The sequence below is a fragment of the Balaenoptera musculus genome, chromosome 8 (genome assembly GCF_009873245.2).
Source record: "Balaenoptera musculus isolate JJ_BM4_2016_0621 chromosome 8, mBalMus1.pri.v3, whole genome shotgun sequence".
NCBI classification, from domain to species: domain Eukaryota; kingdom Metazoa; phylum Chordata; class Mammalia; order Artiodactyla; family Balaenopteridae; genus Balaenoptera; species Balaenoptera musculus.
Window position 1 is genome coordinate 2,053,004 of NC_045792.1, and position 18,931 is coordinate 2,071,934.

Sequence of the window (18,931 nt, forward strand, 5' to 3'; positions counted from 1 at the left end):
CTCCGGACAGTGAGACGAGGGAAAGCTAGGACTGGGTCTCGTTCGTGAATTCACTTCTTTCACGTGCATGCTTTCCAACAGCTCCCTGTGAGCCCGTATCACTCGCCAGGACTTGCACGGGGATGCCGCTGGGGGCGTGGTGGACGGTCCTTGTCTTCACCGAGCTTCCTCGGAGTGGGACATGCCGGCGGCAGAACAGGCATTTACGTTCTGAGGCAGAGTTCTCAAATTGGCACGTTGACATCTTGGGACAGATATTGTTTGTCGTAGGAGCTGTCCTGCGCGTAGTAGGGCCTTTAGCCTCATCCTGACCTTTCCTTCCTAGCTGTCAGTCGCACCTCCTTCCCAAATCCGAGTTTTGGCAACAGAAGTGTCCTCAGAGGTTGCTAAGTGTCCCCTTTGGGGTAGAATCACCAGGTTGGGAATCACTCCACTACAGTGATAAATGTAATGATCAAAACAGGCTCTATTGGAGCCTCGGGCAGGGGCATCTCAGACTTTAGGGTCAAGTGGTCAGGGCCCCCCCGCAGGAAACAGATGGTTCAAACTGTTAACTTAGAACAATTGTAGGCAGGTTAATAAGGGGGTTATTTATGAGGTGTGGAGAGGGTGTGGGGAGGCCCACAGGTAGCGCTCTACCCAAGGCTGAAATAGCCAGCAGGTGAGGGACACAGTTACCAGCGCACTTTACCCAGGTGACCCAGGCGTGAGAGGTGACCTGCTGGGAACACACACCTGAGCTCCTTTCCTCCCTCTGACCACTCGCTGGGCTTCCCCTTGGCCACCCCAAGTAGACCAGCTCATGTATGTCAGATACCCCAAGAAAGCAGGACAAAGAAGGGGCAGTGCGTCTGGAAGGTTGAAGAGGAAACATCTGGTATAACAGGCTTCCCTAAATGTGGAAAATCTAAGTTGAGCCCCAAAGGAGAAATCAGTTACTCAGGGGAAAGGGGAGGGGAGACAGCGTGTGAATAACCCATGTGATTTCTGTTCCATGAAACTCAGTTACAAGAATCGTCGTTACACGTACAGTTCATTTGTCGAGCCTTCACCAGCCTGGCTGGTGAGAAATTCAGTGGAAGTCGTGTTTTGGGGGCTGTCTTTTCTCTCTAGGGGATCCAGAAGGCTGAGAAAACAGTCTCTGGATTTCAGTCCTCAGTGGTGGGAACTATTCAATCCCCTGCATGAAGGAACAAAGGGCGGGAAGGGGGGCAAGTGCATCTCCGCTTCTGGATCCAGCTTCGTTGTCACCTGTCTGAGGTGCTGTCACTTACTGGCTTCGGGGTGGGAAATGCGCAGGCTGGTGGAAGACGCCTTCACACGCCCCACCCCCAGGTTGGCCCACTTCCCCCTCCGTAGCCTGACAGTTTGTTTTCCTGTTTCTTTTAAACAAAAGCCTGCATGGTAATCATCTTCTGGGTGCCTAGCAACTGCTTTAGACCCCAGGACACAAAAGTCATTAACAATCCTGAGGTGAGCTCAGAATCCAGGACTCACAGAGCCTGGCTTGGGGGGATGAGGGGGAGAAGACCCCCTCACGCCTTCTGGTCTCCTACAGCTTGGAGAATAAAGCACACCCTGATTTCTCAGCAGAACAGCCTGTCATGCTACAAAGCAGGGACCGAACCCATGGCCATTTAGGGGGATTGAAGCCTGCTCTGTCTGGCGTAGCAATCCCGTGGGGCTGGAGTTTCAACAAGTGGATGGTAGAGGAAGATAGAAAACAGAGGGCCCGAGAACCTGCTCAGGCACCAAGTCGACAGCACTTTCTACTGAGACCCGTATTGTCACCCCAGCACGTCGGGGGAGCGCACGGCACAGTCTGTGCCTTGTTAGCCTCTGCAGACCTACTTGCGGTTCTTTTTTTAAAAATTTATTTATTTATTTATTTATTTATTTAGGCTGTGTTGGGTCTTCGTTTCTGTGCGAGGGCTCTCTCCAGTTGCGGCGAGCGGGGGCCACTCTTCATCGCGGTGCGCGGGCCTCTCACTGTCGTGGCCTCTCCTGTTGCGGAGCACAGGCTCCAGACGCGCAGGCTCAGCAGTTGTGGCTCACGGGCCCAGTCGCTCCGCGGCATGTGGGATCCTCCCAGACCAGGGCTCGAACCCGTGTCCCCTGCTTTGGCAGGCAGACTCTCAACCACTGCGCCACCAGGGAAGCCCCTACTTGCGGTTCTGATGAGACAGTCGGTCAACACTTCCCACCAAGACTGAAGCGCCCATTCATGTAGCGATGTAGGTGGAGGGCCCAGCAAAGCCAGTAGGCAGAGGTGTGCCCCAAAGCCGGGGCGCCCTCATAGCTGGGGGTCGTCACAGCCCTCCGGCAGCAGCAACTAGCCAGCCGGTAAGGGACGCAGTGTTGACTTACTGTCGCCTGTTCACGTGCTGAGTCTCTGGAGTGAAAAGCCCAGAGCCAAGTGCTTTCTTCAGCAGGGCAGGGGCACTGGTAGGACAGATGCTGACCGTGGATCTTCTCCAGGGCTCTGCGCCTGGTCTCAGCAGTTCACCAGGATGCCTCTTCCCGGCTCCCTGTGTCCTACTTCCCCACCATCTCATCGGTGTCCTTGCTAACTCCACAGAGTTATTACCTGATTAATAACTCCTATGATAGAAGAGTTCCTGGATGAGTGTAGCCCAATTTACAATCTGCAGGTGATGGAAAAATTATGTTCAGTTCAGTAATAATTGATGGAAATGGTTTCTCCTCTTCTGCAGCTGATTGGCTTTGTAATTGTGATTTAATAATGGAAATATCAGTTGTTTTCTTCTCAAGATGAATCGGCTTCTGATTTGCTAAGCTCAAGGCTCTTTGGGCTTGTTTATATCTTTGTCTTTCCTCATGAGACTGAAGGTGAGGTGTATTTCTTATTTTGCTATATTTTTCTTTGCACACATGTGCAGACAGGGTTTGAATCAATGGTTGAAAGAAACATTATTGGTGGTGGGATGAATTGGGAGATTGGGATTGACATATACCCCTAATATGTATAAAATAGATAACTAATAAGAACCTGCTGTAAAAAAAAAATAAATAAAATAAAATTCAAAAAAAAAGAAACATTATTTTTTCAACCAGCTATTGATTATCAAATATTAGAGCTAACACTTTTTTCAGAAATAATCTAATCTAATCCCTAATTTTTACCGGTGATAAAACAGGAAGCCCAAGGTGGTTAAGTAAGTAACGTACACAGAGAGTTAGAGATTGCTTTTGGACCCAGGAGAGCGCTATTTCCTAAGCAACGATGAAGGTTTGAAAAGGATGGCTGTGGTACTGGGATTTATAACAGCAAATATTTATTTGGCCTTTGTCCAGTTCCTAGCACAGAGCTCCTCAAGCCCTCGGAATTCCCTGTGATGAGAGGAAAGGCGTCTTTTGTGACGTGGACGAGGTGGTTTTTGGATGGCACTAAAGATGGTGGCTGCTTGCCAGGGGAGCCAGTCCTGTGATTAGAGGGTTGGAACGCCCAGTCTTCGCCCCCAACGCCCGTCACTGGCTGGGAGGGGCCGGGGGCTGGAGATTGAGTTCAGTCACCAGCGGCCAACGTTTCAACCATGCCTACATAATGGAGCCTCCATAAAAAGCAAACAAGCAAAAAAAAAAGAGGTTCGGGGAGCGTCCAGGTTGGTGAACAGGCGGAGATTCAGGGACAGTGGTGACTCAGAGGGCACGGAGTCTCCTTTCTCTGCACCTTGTTCTCGTGTGTCTCCCAGCTGGCTGCTTCTAAATTATATCCTTTTCTAATAAACCAGTGATCAAGTCAGTAAAATGTTTCCCTGAGTTCTCTGAGCTGCTCTAGCAAATGAATCAAACCCAAGGAGAGGGGGTCGTGGGACCCTCCGATCTAGAGCCAGTCGGTCAGAAGCACAGGTCACAACCTGGACCTGCATGTGGCATCTGAAGTTGGGGGTCGGGGGACAGTCCTGCAGGGGCTCCAGGTAGAGAGCGTCAGAAGCGGGCTGAACTGCAGGACACCCAGCTGGTGCTGAGTCGCTCGGTGTCAGGAACTGGTGTCAGAATTGGAAGGGCTCCGTATTTTATTTTCCCAATTGATTGTTTCTCTGCTGTTACGCACGCATATCTTACGTGTATCTGTGTGTTCATGTGTGTATAATATGCGGAATCAAGTACATACCGAACTGTTACTTACATCAGTTCCAGGACTTACCATCAGGGTACAATATTCTGTAACTGAAAGAACCTCTAATGCTGCATATAAATAGGGTACGTCAGGGTCACATTACAGGGTAGCTGACACTCCATCCTGACCCGTTCTCAGAATCTCCCTCTCTGGGTGGTCCTGGAAATCTACATGCACCGCCTGTCCAGCTACTTGTCGCCTACAGGCTTCAGGCCCTGCCCACTGTGGAGGGACACACAGGACCGCCTCCCAGCCTCTCCATTTCTGTCCAGGATCCTTCGGTCCAGTCCTGCCCTTGGATCCCAATCACCCTTACAATCCTCCCTACTTTTTTTTTTTTTAATATTTATTTGTTTGGCTGCGTTGGGTCTTAGTTGCGGCACGTGGGACTGTTTTTAGTTACGGCATGTGAATTCTTAGTTGCGGCATGTGAACTCTTAGTTGCGGCATGTGGGATCTAGTTCCCTGACCAGGGATCAAACCCCGGCCCCCTGCATTGGGAATGCGGAGTCTTAGCCCCTGGACCACCAGGGAAGTCCACAGGCCTCCCTGGTTTTATCTCCTGAACTGACATTGTTTGTCAGGAAGGCAGAGGCCCCATGCCCCCTAAGGTCACAAAAACAAAACTAACAAAGGAATCTGAGCCAGCAGGAAAAACATCTAGGAATTCTCAGGACTCTCCTTCCTTCCCAGGTAAGAGGCGTTAAACTTGAAACAGTTTAACATATGTGACCACATATGTGACCACAAAGTGTGGGCCATATGTGACCACAAAGTGTGAGGAAATCCAGCAATGGCAGGCAGGGAGAGGGCACAGCCGGGGCCTGGGGAGGGGCCTTTAGGGGCTTGGGAGCCCTTGCCTGAGCCTTCAGGTCCCAAGCCTTCCAGATCCAGAGGCAGCCCCAGGTTTCATGGGTAGAAAGAGGACCCATGCCTTCACACGTCACTACGCAGAATCGTCAGGCTGTCCAGAGACTGACGTTAAGAGCACAGCAACCCTGCTTAGAAAGACTGCACTGAATAAAGTCAGGAACAGCACAGTGACCTAGGACCTACGACGCCAGTTTCCTTTGCAGATAAGGGAATGGAGGCTGTGTGAAGCGAGGTGGGTTCCCTGAGCTGGGGGCTAATTAGTAGCAGAGCCAAGACCAGAACCTCAGCCTCTGGCTTCCCCTAGGCCTGTATTCATCAGGTTCTGCAGAGAAACAGAACCGATTAAATATAGAGACGGATAAGACCAGATTGATTGTAGGATCTGGCTTGTGTGGTCAGAAGCCGAGACGACCCATGTCTCGAGTCTATAAGCTCGGGGGGCAGGGAGGCCGGTCTGGGATTCAGAGGTCTGGGAACCAGGGCAGGGGATGGTGTAACTCCCTATCCTGGGGCCTCAGCTGGGGAAGGTGGGAGACACTGCTGGTGTGAATCCCAGAGCCTGAGGCTGAAGGCCTGGGGGCCAGGAGTGCAGCTGTCCGAGGGCAGGAGAAGGTGGACAGAGAATGTGCCCTCCTCCGCCCTTTTGTTCCTTTCAGGTCCTCCAAGGCCCGGATGAGGTGCCCACATCAGTGAGGGCATCTGCCTCACTCAGTCTTCAGATTCAAACGCTAATCTCTCCAGAAGCACCCTCGCAGACACACCCAGCAATAGTTACCAGTTATCGGGCAGCCCTGAGCCATGTCAGGGTGCCACGTAAACTAACCGTCATGGGGCCCCTCAGATCCCGTGGCTGTGTCTGGTGTAGCCGTCGCTGGTTCTGGCTGTGCGGGCGCAGGGGAGGGGTGGGCTGTGGTCCCGAGCACGGGGTCCTCACCGCGCCTGTTGCCCAGCGTCTGTTCCCTGGTTGGGAAGGGTCAGGAGGTGAGCCACGTCGCAAAGGAGGGATATTTGTTGCGAAGGCGGGGAGGACAGAAAGCAGAGAGAGTGTCACTGTCCTGCATTTGCACTTTTAGACCCTTGAAAATGGGCCACAAATCATCTAAGGGGATTATTAGTTATACCTGTAAGACATCATTCCAATCTGCCCATCTACAGGAGGGAAAAAGAATAGATACTTGTCAAAATTGGCGTGAATAGGAGTCTTGGCAGGGAAAGGAAATAATTAATTTTCTCCATTAATTCGAGACATCACCCCCAGACACACACAGCCCTTCGTAACTGTCAGAGCCTCTCTCCTCCCCATCGTGGAGCAGCCGCACCACGGTGACAGATGAGGGCCACCTTGAAGTCACACGACGTCTCTGTCCTTGGGTCTGCGTCATCAAGACCCCAGACCGAGCGCGGGCGGCTAGGTCACTTCCCCAGCACGCGTGCCCGGCTGCAGGGACCTTCTAATGTTTCCTTAGGGGCCAGTGGCCCTGAGCTCCTGGGTTGGAGTTCTGTCCATCAACACCATGGTCATCAGTTTCAGGAACTAAAGAATTATTTAGGGTTCCTTGTCATAGCCCATATTGATAAGTTATGAAATTTACAAATGGCCTTAGAGGTCATCTGGCGCTATTTTTTATCTGATAGAAAAAAAACAAACCCAAAACACCTGGGACTTGGAATGGTAAAAACAGTTCCTCAAAATCACAGCACATTAGTGGCAACACGGAGGGTAGACCCCAGGTCTTCTGATGCTCTGATTCAGTGGTTTTCAGCCCTTATTCCTATGATTGGCCCAGAGTCATAGAAGGTCACGTGTAATGTGACCTCTGTGGTGATGAGGCTAAAAAGGGAGGCCAAGGAGGCGGATGCCTTTGGTGAGAGGTCAGCTTGATAAGAGGAGTCCAGCCTGGATGGCAGGTGGGAGACAGACTTGCCTAGAAATAGCTCGAGGTGCAGATACGGAGAGCCCTTGACAGGAAAGTTTCCAAAGGGCCCCCGCATCACAGGAAGCGCTCTTGCCCCGCCCGGGCAGAGGCGCTGCCCTCTGAGCACACGGCTCCTGGCCCTCCCCTTCCAGCTCCCGCCATAGCCGAGCACCCGAGCGGCACTGTCTCCCCTGGTGCTGAAGAGCCAGGCCGTGCTCTGCAACGTGGGCGCTGACTCCGGCGGGGCCTGCAAGCCAAGGGCTGCTTGGCTTTGTGGGCATTTTGCCTGGAAGCGAATATAAGGATTTCACAAATATTAATGAACAGCGATAATTAGCATCACTGCCATGCAGCCGTGCCCTTGGGAACTAACGTGGGGAGAGGACAGAGGAGAGAAGAAAAGACAAGAAAGGGAACAAGCAGGAAAAGTGAGGCTGCATCAGGACCTCATCTGCAGAAGTACAGCTGTGCTCTTCCCCCAAAAAGCCTGGAAATAACCACACTGAAATAACCCTGTTGGTTCAGAGTGCAAATAATAGGGCTGCCTTCAGTGCCCTGGGCCGTCCACAGCATTTCAGAAGGTGCATGTCCTGTCTCTGACCCACCGGGACTTCGGGCCCTGGAGCCCCTGCTGGTTCTCCCCGCTGGGGGCTGCAGTGCTGACCCCTCACTTGGCCTCTCACCTTGTTCTCCCAGAGAAGACACAGCTGGTGCACCTGGAGCTCCAGGAGCGCAGAGCCCGGGGACCACTCTTGACCTTCGTCCAGGAGGGTCCTACAGCCAAGGGCCACACCTTGCTTGGGACCCAATCACCGCCTCTTGCTGGATGTACAGGCGTGAGTGTGGGCACAGCCCTGGGGCCGGACGCGGGCCTTTCTGTGGGCGCGGCGTACAGGGGCCGCCCGGTTATCATCCAGACCAGCACACTACTGAGAACAGAAGGTGACTGTCGGTAATTACGCTGGGAAAACAGGTGTCAACTGGGACTGTTCAGGCAAATCTAACAATGCAGTCACCCACCTATAAAAATAACAAAGGCGTTTTTGGCATTACTGCGCAAATACATCAATCCGCAGGGAACTGAGCCGGTGCAGGTGGTGTGGAAGGAAAGTTTTACCTCCCCCCAAAGCAAGCGAGAGGTAAAGCATTCGCTCTGATGTTGTTCTATTATTAGAAATAATTTCCAAGAGGGAAGGGCTGGGGAAGGAATGGATTGGGAGTTTGGGGTTAGCAGATGAAAACTGTTATATATAGGATGCATAAACAGCAAGGTCCTGCTATATAGCACAGGGAACTATATTCGATATCCTATCATAAACCGTAATGGAAAAGAAAAAATAGAAATAATTTGAAGATTTTGGACGCCACCTGTCTCCCCCACAGATTCTGACCCTGGAGGGTTTGCCGTGGGCTCAAAAAGTCAGGTGGCTAAAGTGCCCTCAGGGAACTGGTGTTGGACACCCACTGTCTGTATCGGCCCTGGGGCATTTCCATTTCTCCAAAATATGGTTTTCTTTGAGAAACGGGGTCTGGGTTACTAGTGGTGCCAGCGTAGGCTGATGCCGGCAAGGTCAGGGCAAACTGTCTGAAGACATATATAAATGAAAGAAGCACTATCTCACTCAGCTCCTTATCAGCTTTTTGCTTTTTTTTTTTTTAAGCAGTAGTTTATTTAGAATAAAGCACAGAACTCATTTCACTATGTAGTTGTTAACACTGAAATAACCCTGTTGGTTCAGAGTGCAAATAATAGTAATAAAAGTGGAAAACATGTAACAAATAAAAACTTTTCAAATGTCCTTAACATTTTGTCAATAACGTAGCTGTGTAAGCTCTGCTTTTGAAAGTGATGGATTTTTTTTTTTTCTTCAACCTCTACATTTTGGTCTGAACTATTTATGTCTGTTTATATTTAGATACTTTTTAGAATATAAATGTTAGCTACGTTTTTAATCCAAGTCAGCCAACCTGTTCTCCAAATGGATTCCAGCTTCTGTCCTCAGCCATTTGTCTGCCTGTGTATGAAATCCCAGCTTTCTGCCTTCTGTGTCCTCTTTCTCTCTGTATCTCTCTGTCTGTCTGTCTGTCTGTGTCCATCTCCTCTCTTCTCTCTGTGGCACACATTCTGAACTTTCATTTAAAGAGCGTGGCCGCATCCTCGCTGGTACCCTGACTGTTTCTCTAGCACTCACTCGGGTCCCTTCCCTCTGGGTCAACAGTATCATCTAGATTCCAAAAATCTCTGATCTGTGCAGATTCTTCCTACACCTCATGAACCCATCTCAGAGAGAGAACATAAGTAAAACCAAGCCAAGGGACTTCCCTGGCGGTCCAGTGGTTAAGACTTCGCCTTCCAATACAGGGGGTGCAGATTCGATCCCTGGTAGGGGAGCTAAGATCCCACATGCCTCGCGGCCAAGAAACCAAAACAGAAGCAATGTTGTAACAAATTCAATAAAGACTTTAAAAATGGTCCACGTCAAAAAAAAAAAATCTTAAAAAAATACAAAAAAACCAGCCAAGCACACATCTTCACTGTGCTTTGGAAAGAAGTTGCTCTTGCCTTTATGCTCTGCCCGAGGGTCTGGGCATCCGTGTCCACTGTGGGCTGAGGAAGGGCAGTAGACACGGTCCAGCCTGGCCCCGGTGTCCTTACCTTACGCTGCTTCCGGGCCCCCTTTCCGGGCGCCACCTGCAGACAAGATGAATTCAGGTCCCTCACAGAGGCCGGGGGACAGTCAGCAGAAGGCCCAGCGCACCCTGAGCTGTGCAAGCTTTCTGGCTACTAGGCCGAGTGTCTTCCCTGCAGAGTCAGCCTGCCAACCCACACGGGGAGCTGGCCCTTGGAAAGCAAAGGCCACAGGAGTCCTCACCGTGCTAACTGGGGCTGCCATCCTGGTTGTAGATGACAGTCCCCTGGGAAGGTGGCCGGGGGCTGATGCAGGGCCCCGCCCACAGGAGTTCAGTCACTCTGTAAGCACGAGCACAAGAGCCTGTCTTTCCAGTGCTCCCTGGTCATCCTGATGGGCCCCTGGGCCCCTGGATACCTCCAGGCGCCCTCCCTGCCAGCCCTCCCTGCAGAGAGGCTCCCCCACACCCCCTTCTCCCGCCCGCCCCGCCGTCGTATCCTCTGCATCTTGGCTTTGGTCCTCCTGGTAAGGAGAGCCCAATGTCAGAGTCTGTCTTTCTGGACGGTCCCACTGCACTTGTCACTAGAGTCCTTCCCTGCTCGTGTTATCCCCCGCTGTCCCGTCAGAACATGGGAACCATTTAGGAAACTCACCCCTGCCGGGGCACCCGTCTGAGCCCCGGCTCCGGGAGCATTGCTAACGGACTCCTTCCCCCGCTAGACGCCCAGTTAACTGTGACAGTGACTCGCTGATCCCGTCATTAGCCTGCAGACTGTCAGCCTCAGGGGAGGCAGCCAGCAAGCCAGCCTCCCCCGGGGCAGGTCCCTGAGGCCACAGCCTGAGAAAAGTCGTCAGACCCCAACGCAAAGAGTTTCTGTCACTGCCAGGAAATGAGACATTGACCCAGAGGCTCCGTCTCCAAACCAGAATGGCTTTAGCACAGTTCAGTTGCTCGTATTAATTAAGGGAAAGTGAGACGGTGGGTTCATCACCCTTTTCCTGAGGTCCAGTGTGGGGAAGGGACGTGTCTGGGAGTTGCGAGCAGGCAAGGATGGCTAGATCCACTGTCCACACGCCCTGCATTAATGGCGGGGGGCCCAGAGTTGCTTATCGCCCGCGGTGTTGTAGGGAGAGGCTGGGGGTGGGGAGGACGGAGAGTGTGCAGAGGAGACCAGCAGGGAGAGGAGACTGAGTGAGGAGAGGGGGAAAGCTGGGGGCGTTCTGGCATCCAAACCCCCAGCCAGCACGTACTGAGTGAACAGATGCACAAACAAGGAGGTCAGAGAAGTGAGGGGTGTCATTCGCTCTCCGTGTGCCTGCAGCTGAGAGCGGGTGACACCACACGGGCAGCGCGTGCCGAGGTCCGTGGCTGAGGTCCTGCGAGCCCAGCTACCCCAAGTGCTGAACCTCACCCCGGTTCCCAACTCAAGCATGTTCTAAGCTTTCTGTCCTTCGAAAGAAGGAGGCTCCTGTGTCAGGAGGTGTGTGATGGAGAAGGATGCCAGGGGACCCCTAGGAAGCAGGGGGAGGCAGCTCCCACCTCCTCTCCCATGCCATCAATCCTGGCCCCCTCACCGTGGGAGATGGGGGACCGGGGTAACGGGTGAGGTTATCTGCTCCGACAGTTAAGCAGGGACAAGACCATGGCCTACAAGTGAGGGCTGCACTCCTGATTCCCATCACCTTCCCCAGCCACTCTGCTTGGGTCTAGGGGGTCCTCCTAACCCCGGACTCTCCATTTCAAGGCAGCCCTGGCACTCAGGTCCAGCGTGGGGCCTGTGGTCAGTACTTAGGCTGAGTCCTCCATTGCACCAGTCCAGCTGTCTTGGGTTCACAGGGAGAAAGGCAAGACCTGGGTCAGCCTACGATGCCAAGCCCAGATTGTAGGCCAGCTTGACAGCCATGAAGCTGAGGTTTTGATCTGCCTGCGGCTCATTTTCTGCAATTATGTTCCATGGGCCAGAATCCTGGAGAGAGAGGGACGAGGGACAGGACTTGGGTGCCCACCCCCATGTGCACCCCTGACAGTGTCTGCCTTGTCCCTCACACCTTCAGGGACAGAAGCAGAGGGAGAGGGCGGCTTCAGACACTCCCTTCCCTTGGCCTCGTCTGGCTCCGGACCCCGGGGGCAGGGTTTCCAGCAAATACACAACCTTCCAGTGAACCCACACTTTTTCCTAAGCCTCGTGCACTCCTCACAGGAGTAGGATCAGCTCTTGGGTCACTCGGATGGCTACCCTGCTTTGGTGAGTGGGCGAGAGACTGTTCATTTTCCAGGGTCAATCAGAAAGCCCAGTTGTGGTCTAGCAGGTCAGCGGCATGCACGTGGTCGTTGAGGTGTTTGAGTCCAAGTTTCCAAGGTCGGCATCAATAGGAATCGTCTGTAATAGCCCCTCTTGCTGGGCAGCAGGGAAACGGATTTCTGGCTTTTCCAGAAGCCCTGCCATGTGAGTCCAGTGCCCCCCGGGTGCCTCCATGCCCCCACTCCACCCACTGCCTTCCTTCTGGCCGCAGCTCCCCTTCCCCCGCTTTCTTGCTCATCTGTGTTCTCCTTCCGTGGCCGTTCCTTCCCGATGCTCTCGCCTCCCTGAACCGATGCCTCTTTCCATCAATGGTCACCCCCTCCTGCTCATTTCCTCTAGGGCGCCTGCCCCCAGGCATGTGCCATTGTGAGTCACTTCCTGAGAGGTCTCATGGCAAAAGCTGTGACAGGTGCTGGCATTTAACCTCACAAAGCATCTTCCCCAGATAGAGCGGCAGCTTTCCGTGGCTGATGAGGAGGGACAGAGGGGATGGGGGCACCTCGCTGGGCTGCGGGCACCTCCCTAGCAACTTTTAATCATTTCAAAGGGAGAAACCAGGCAGGGTTTGCCTCCAAATGAGGAAGATTTCTTGAATGATGTGAATAGTCAGGCAAAGGAATAGGCCACCCCCGGCATCATCCCTGGGGACATTCACACGGAGGGGAAGATATTCTGTCAGGGACAATCATCCAAAAGAGTGGAAGGCTAAATTCTTTGACCCTCCTGGTACTTCCAACTCTATAATTCTAAGGAATTGGCTGAGAAAAAAGAAGGGAAAATTGGGCCAAGAGTGAAGGCTGAGAAACAGCTGGCGCAGGATGAAGATGAAAAGGGAGAAAGAAGAAGTGGGTCAGGAAGCTGCCAGGTTTTACTCCGGACTTCCTCTTTGAGCTCTCCATCCCTGAATGCTTAGTTTTCTTCCGTCTCTAATAAATCTTTCTGACCCACCATACCTTACTTAAGGGGTCTAAAAGCAATTAAGAATGGAAAAATTGAGCCTGGGGAGAAAAAACATAAAGCACTCCAGGTCTGGGCTCATGAGATTGTGGGCTATCCAAAGTCAAGGACCTTGCCTTCTACGTCCTCTCCACCCCACGGCATCTAACCCATCACCTCTCTCACTGTTAAGGATGAGTAAAATAGCCGCCGGTCACATCAGGGACAGCCGGCCGGGCCAGGGACCCTTCTTCCCAGGGGTGGTCTGCTCCCCCGTTTCTGAGATGGCGCAGACCCTGCTCGTGGACGGTGCTCATTCCTTGCGCTCCGTGACTGTTATGTCAGAATATGTGTCCCTGCAGAAGAGGCCGCCCTGTGCCCACGGAACTATGGGGCCGGCTCAGCCCTTCCCCAAGCACGAGACCTGCGTCTGTGGGGTCCGAGTCCAGGGACCTCTCCCATCGCTGATAAATGGCCCCATTTGTATCCTTGCAGATCTTAATCTTCCTAATACAGTGGATTGAACTTATCTTCTTCAAAGTGCTCCGCCGTGGAAAGAAAGAACCTGCATTTTTTAATATATTTCAGCCACTGATGCAGAGCCCGCTTCCTTTTGCTTCCGGTCGTGTTATATTGGGCTGTCCGAATGCATAGGGCAGGGTGATATGCGTCTGGCTTACTGGCTTATTACAGGACCTCTTACCATTAAGCAAAACTGCTGGGCAGACTTGAAGCTTTCTGTTTTGTCAGAAAAAAATAGTCTTGTAGCCGCCTATCTTTTTTTTCAAGTCCCTTTTGAATGTGCCTTCAGAACCTTTCCCATGGCATCCAGAGCATCCTGCCTGCACCCTGGGCATCTCGCCTGCACCCCGTCTGCCTTTCTTTCCTTCCTTGCACCAGTGCATCCTTCGGCCTCCTCCTCCCTCCTTTCCTGTCCCCCCTCATGTGGTCCCCCCTCTGCCCCCCCAGTCAGCAGTCTGCCTTCCTAGCAGCTGGCAAAGAGGATTCAAACATTTGTTCCCTCCTGCCCTTTCCTCTGCAGCATGGAATCAGGATTTTACATCGCAACCAGAACTGGAGAGGGCGGGGAAAGCATTCCACCTTGCAGTTTCCTAGGTCTCCAGGCCTTTAGCAACCTAGATTTGTTCTGCTTTGCAAATCTCACCCAGTATTCAAAGCTATTAGGAAAATAGCATCTCCGTCTCCTTCCATGGACTTGAGGTGGGGACAAGTGCCAACATCTTCCCTTTCTTAGCAAAGAAAGCTGGGTTCGAGTGGGCGCGTGTTTTGCAGTAAGATCACAAAGGCTCAGTGGAAAAGTAGCTTCAAGGGTCCAGATCCTCAGCGTCAGTGTGCCCTGCAAAGCTCTCAACTGCAAAGAGAGGGTGTCTTTTGAGATGCCGGCTCCATGAGGATCTCAACGCAAAGGGCAGGCAGGAAACATCGCTGACCAGCTGGCCCCTTCACAGACCCGGATGCACATGCGAGTAAGAACGGGCTGAGAACAGCGCATGGTGGAGAGTGTGGGCCCCAGGCCAGCAGCATGGAAATCCTGGGACACTTGGTAGAAATGCAAAACCCTAGGCCCACCCTAGACCTACCGCATCAGAATCTATCTATATATATATAGATATAAAAACTCGGAGGAATTTATATGCAAATTAAAACCTGAGAACCACTTACTTTATAGAACTTGACAAAATTCATTTTCTCACTTAATGAGGTAGTATTATCGTAACGATCCCCATTTTATGTGAAACACTGTTCCTTCCTCCCTCCCTTTTTTTGCTGTCACGTAACAGTCCATAAAAACAGCAGTACAGATGGTGAAGATAAATTCCCGCATTGCAGAGGGTGGCCTGTTGTCCAGCAATTCCCCCCAACTCCCCCAATTCAAAGACAGGAACTTTTTGAAAATTTTGAGGAAGGTGCTCCAGAGCAGGTGCCTCCTGGGGTCTGGGGTGTGCCCTGCCAGCCCCACTGTAGGTAGCTCATTTGTTTGGTTAAGTGCAGGGGGTTTAATTACCTGTGGCAAATACACTGCGGTACATTTTGAAAGAACGATGGAGTCTTAGTAGGAGAAAGCCATCCTTTCCATCCCGTTGTATTTATTTACCGCAAAAAAGGCCCGCTGAATCTGGAAAGTCGTTTTGGTCTGTCTGATTTTATTGTTGTTTAATCCTTAAAACCACTTAGGTTGGTCAACCAGCATCATTTCAATGAGCGAGGCAATTTTTATCTTTATTAGACATCCTGAAATAAGTGATTTCAGAATCCCCTTCAACTCTGAGATTCTTTAAGTCGAAGAGAAATAAGGAAAAAAGGGTGAGAGGATGTTGACATCCTTCTGATGAGCTTTGAGGAATTAGATATGAACCAGCCTGGGTGATTAAATGTCTGCTGGGGTAGAGGGTCATGACCAGCACCACCACCCTGAGATCCCAACAAACAGGGCCCCAGGAGGCACCTACTCTGCAGCATCTTCCTCAGAATTTTCAAAGTTCCCGTCTGGTGCCTGGGACCAGCACAGGCCGGCAATACCATTCAGGAGCGACACTCACATCTCAGACTGGGAAGTGTGGACTTGTCCCAAACCCCACTTCCCCCCTTCGCCTCTACTTCCAGCCAGTCCTCACACGGGTTCAACCAGATTCCCAAGATCCTGAAATTCTCACCTGTGGGCTTGCCCTGGGGCCTGTCAACCGGCCTAAGTTCCAGGAGGGTGCCCTGGTAAGTGGATTGCTTGGCTGGCCGACGGATGCACGATTTCCTTCAAAGAATAGCATGAGATTGGGCTCCTAGCTGACTTCGAGTGACTCGGTTTGTTTACGTATTTGCCTGGAGGCCCACACCTTCTGGGGTTGGCCTTGATCACCAACATCCAGACACTGAAGGTGGAGCCTGGGTGGGCGTGGTGACCTTGGGGGGCTGGGTGATGGGGGCAAGGAAGGCCCCGAGAGCTGAAAAGCCAGTGTCCTGGGAAAGGGGCAGGGTGGTGGGGATACCCCAATGCTTCCACGGGAGCAGAGTCAGGATGCCAAAGCAGCGGCCTCATGTCTGCCCATCAACCCACCCCCACGACACCCCACTTCCTGCGCCAAACCCATCGTGGACCCAGACGTAGTTTGTCGAGCAACCATTGGATCAGCTATGCTTCTACAGGGTGTGAGAAAAGTTACAATGTGTTTTTATCATCCTGAAAACTAATTTTGCTCTCATGCCCGGAGCATAAAAAGGAATCAGGTATCAGGCTTAAAAGAAATGCAAATGGATGTACTTTCTCCTCCTCGGCCTTTGGGTTGGCTGGGTTTTCACAGGAGCCTGGTGCTTTGACAGCCTCAGGACATTTGTGTTTTAAGACAGAAGGTCTGTCCTCTTTGCAAGCAGAGGGGTCAGATTATGAAAGAGCGTGTAATAGTGGCTGCAAGAAATGTCAATTTTGCAGCCCCAGAGTATTTAAGATCACGAATTGCAAGCTTCACAAAAGCCTGAGAATGAAGCCTCCAGAATGTCCTACAAACCCGGGTATTACACCCATTGAATTCCCTCACCCCAGGTTCTGGGGAATCTCAGGGTTATTTTATGTTGGCAAATGTTTATTGAGCACCTACTACATAGCAGTCAAGAAGGGCTTCCTCATTCATTCATTCTCCACTTTATCTTCTCCAGGAGAGTTTGAAACCAACCAGCTACTTTGTGTCTGTTTGTATCAAATTGTTAAATGGTCACTTATTCATTCTACAAGTAGTTAGTAGTTTGTATTCTGTGTACAAAGGCATCTCTACATTGTGAAAAATGAAGATGTCCGTACTCACATACCCTAAAGTTATTCCCACATTTAAAAAATTATATTATTGATCATGACAATTCTGTTTAAAAATATCAAAGCTTACTAATGTGCTACAGTATTTCATATGTACTCTTAATTAATCCTCATAATAATCATGTAAGAAAAATAATAATATGCCCTTCTTGTCAAATGGTCTGAAAAGTTAAAGGGACTTGGACAAAAATCCATTGATCCAAGACTCAAGCAGAGAATTTCTTCAAATACTTTGGGACCAACATAATGTCCAGAATCTTTGACTTGATGTTCAAACCCCCATGTTATGGCTTTTTATATTCCTTCTCTTCTAAGCTCTGTACAGTTATGCCCCTGGTTTCACAGTTTCTTGATTGTCTCTGTCTGTTTCTTTCCTCCCAGACGGCCAGGGCTTTGTGAGTGAGGACGAATACCTGGAAATCTCTGACATCAAACGTGACCAGTCCGGGGAGTATGAATGCAGCGCCTTGAATGATGTTGCTGCCCCTGATGTGCGGAAAGTAAAAATCACTGTCAACTGTGAGTGGACCCACTGTCAGCGAGTTCCAGGGGGAAGGAGGGCATGGGGATTAAGGGGACGAAGAGGTAATGGCAGTGTCATTTTCTGATGGACCCCAGTTGTTTCCAGCAGGAAAAGACAGTATCAGATTGCTGGGCCCATCCACCTCCAGGGCCATGGAGTCTTCCTGTGACTGTCAGAACTTTTAGCTGATGGGGAGACTCATGAACTCCGGGTTAGTGTGAAGGCTTGAAGAGATGCTGGGGTAAACACAGTATCTTCAAGCAAGAAGTCCGTTTCCTAAAATACATGATCGTTTAGCTGGGAAGGGGGACGCGCACAGCAGGTGACTGATGTGCTTCTCACCTGTCTGACGGACTCGCTCTGCATCTCCCTGCAGACCCGCCCTACATCTCCAAAGCCAAGAACACGGGTGTCTCTGTTGGCCAGAAGGGCATCTTGAGCTGTGAAGCCTCTGCAGTGCCCACGGCTGAGTTCCAGTGGTTCAAGGAGGATACCAGGTACCTTGAAAGCGGAAACAGGGCATGTCCGAAGCAGAGCCGATGGATCGTCCCCCACGTGGAAGGAGGGTGATGAAGTCCAGGGGGAAGATACGGCAAAACCAAACTGACTACAGCCTCCATTATAACAGAGTCTCCTTTTAGAGCCAGAAGCAAAACACGGAGGGAGCTGGGAAGTGGGCAAAACTGATGGACCTTGTTTCAGAATCAGATTAGCTGTAGACACGGCGGTCTTCAAGGACTAGGGGCATGTAGCCCTGGAGCATGGGCGCCCTTCCTTCTTGGCCCCTGATGGAGGCCGCAGTGCTCATAGCTGGGGGGTAGAGGGGCCGGCTTAGTCCGAGGGCAGGGCTCTGTGAGGGGGAGAGTGTGTGCGTGGGTCCACCTGCGGCGTCTGGACTTCCCCGGACCCGCCCGTCTGCCGCCTCACTGTGTGTGCAACCAAACCCGTCGCACCCCCTCCTTTCTTGCAGGCTGGCCACCGGCCTGGACGGCGTGAGGGTCGAGAGCAGAGGCCACATATCCACACTGACCTTCTTCAACGTCTCAGAGAAGGATTATGGGAACTATACCTGTGTGGCCACGAACAAGCTTGGGAATACCAACGCCAGCATCACACTGTATGGTGAGTGCAGGAGGCCTGGACGTGGGGCTTGGCGGGGCGGGGGGGGTTCCAGGGACTCGGGCGGGAGGAGGGCGCAGCCTGCTTGGCCTGTGTCCGTCCATAGGGCTCAACCCCCCACCTTAGATGCGAACGCACCTCCACCGTCATTCTCCTGGCGCACGGTACGTGGTGTGTGCAAGGTAACTGGTACCTCCTGGTCTCGTGCAAGGTGAGCTGGGCACCTCACCAAAGGAGTAAACCGAGCTCTGAACCAAGCTGCACAATGGTTACCGTCAACAAGACAGAGCCATGGAACAGGTCGATTGTAGTACTGTCTATTGGTCTGGGGGATAAATTAGATATAGTTTTAAGATACCCTCTACAGTAAGAGTCGATGATTCCAGGAGTTATATTTACAGTTTTAAGCCAAGTTACCTGCTGCCATCATGATTCTCATGTTGACTGCCTGTCACGTTCTCATTCATTGGAATGAACAGAGCAGGAGGCTTGAGTCCCCAATTCATTGGAATGAACAGAGCAGGAGGCTTGAGTCCCCATCGGGACGATTGCTCTGTCCACAGCTGAGACAGCTGCCCCTTCTCCGCAGGTCTCTCCCTCCTGCACGGGGGGAGGGGCCTGCAGAGCCCTGAGCGGCCCTTCGGGAGACCTCACCCTCCCTTGCTCA

At 51.8% G+C, this 18,931-nt stretch overlaps 1 protein-coding gene across 4 annotated transcripts in view; it reads left to right on the top strand.

The window, feature by feature from the left end:
• Window positions 1-18,931, top strand: part of OPCML (opioid binding protein/cell adhesion molecule like) — a 1,081,423-nt gene that overhangs the window by 1,044,490 nt on the left and 18,002 nt on the right. For all 4 annotated transcript variants that reach the window (XM_036861401.1, XM_036861400.1, XM_036861402.1 and 1 more), the window contains 3 exons: window positions 17,004-17,141; window positions 17,522-17,642; window positions 18,116-18,267. In XM_036861401.1, coding sequence (XP_036717296.1) covers window positions 17,004-17,141; window positions 17,522-17,642; window positions 18,116-18,267 — 411 coding nt within the window. The remainder of the gene's footprint in view (window positions 1-17,003; window positions 17,142-17,521; window positions 17,643-18,115; window positions 18,268-18,931) is intronic.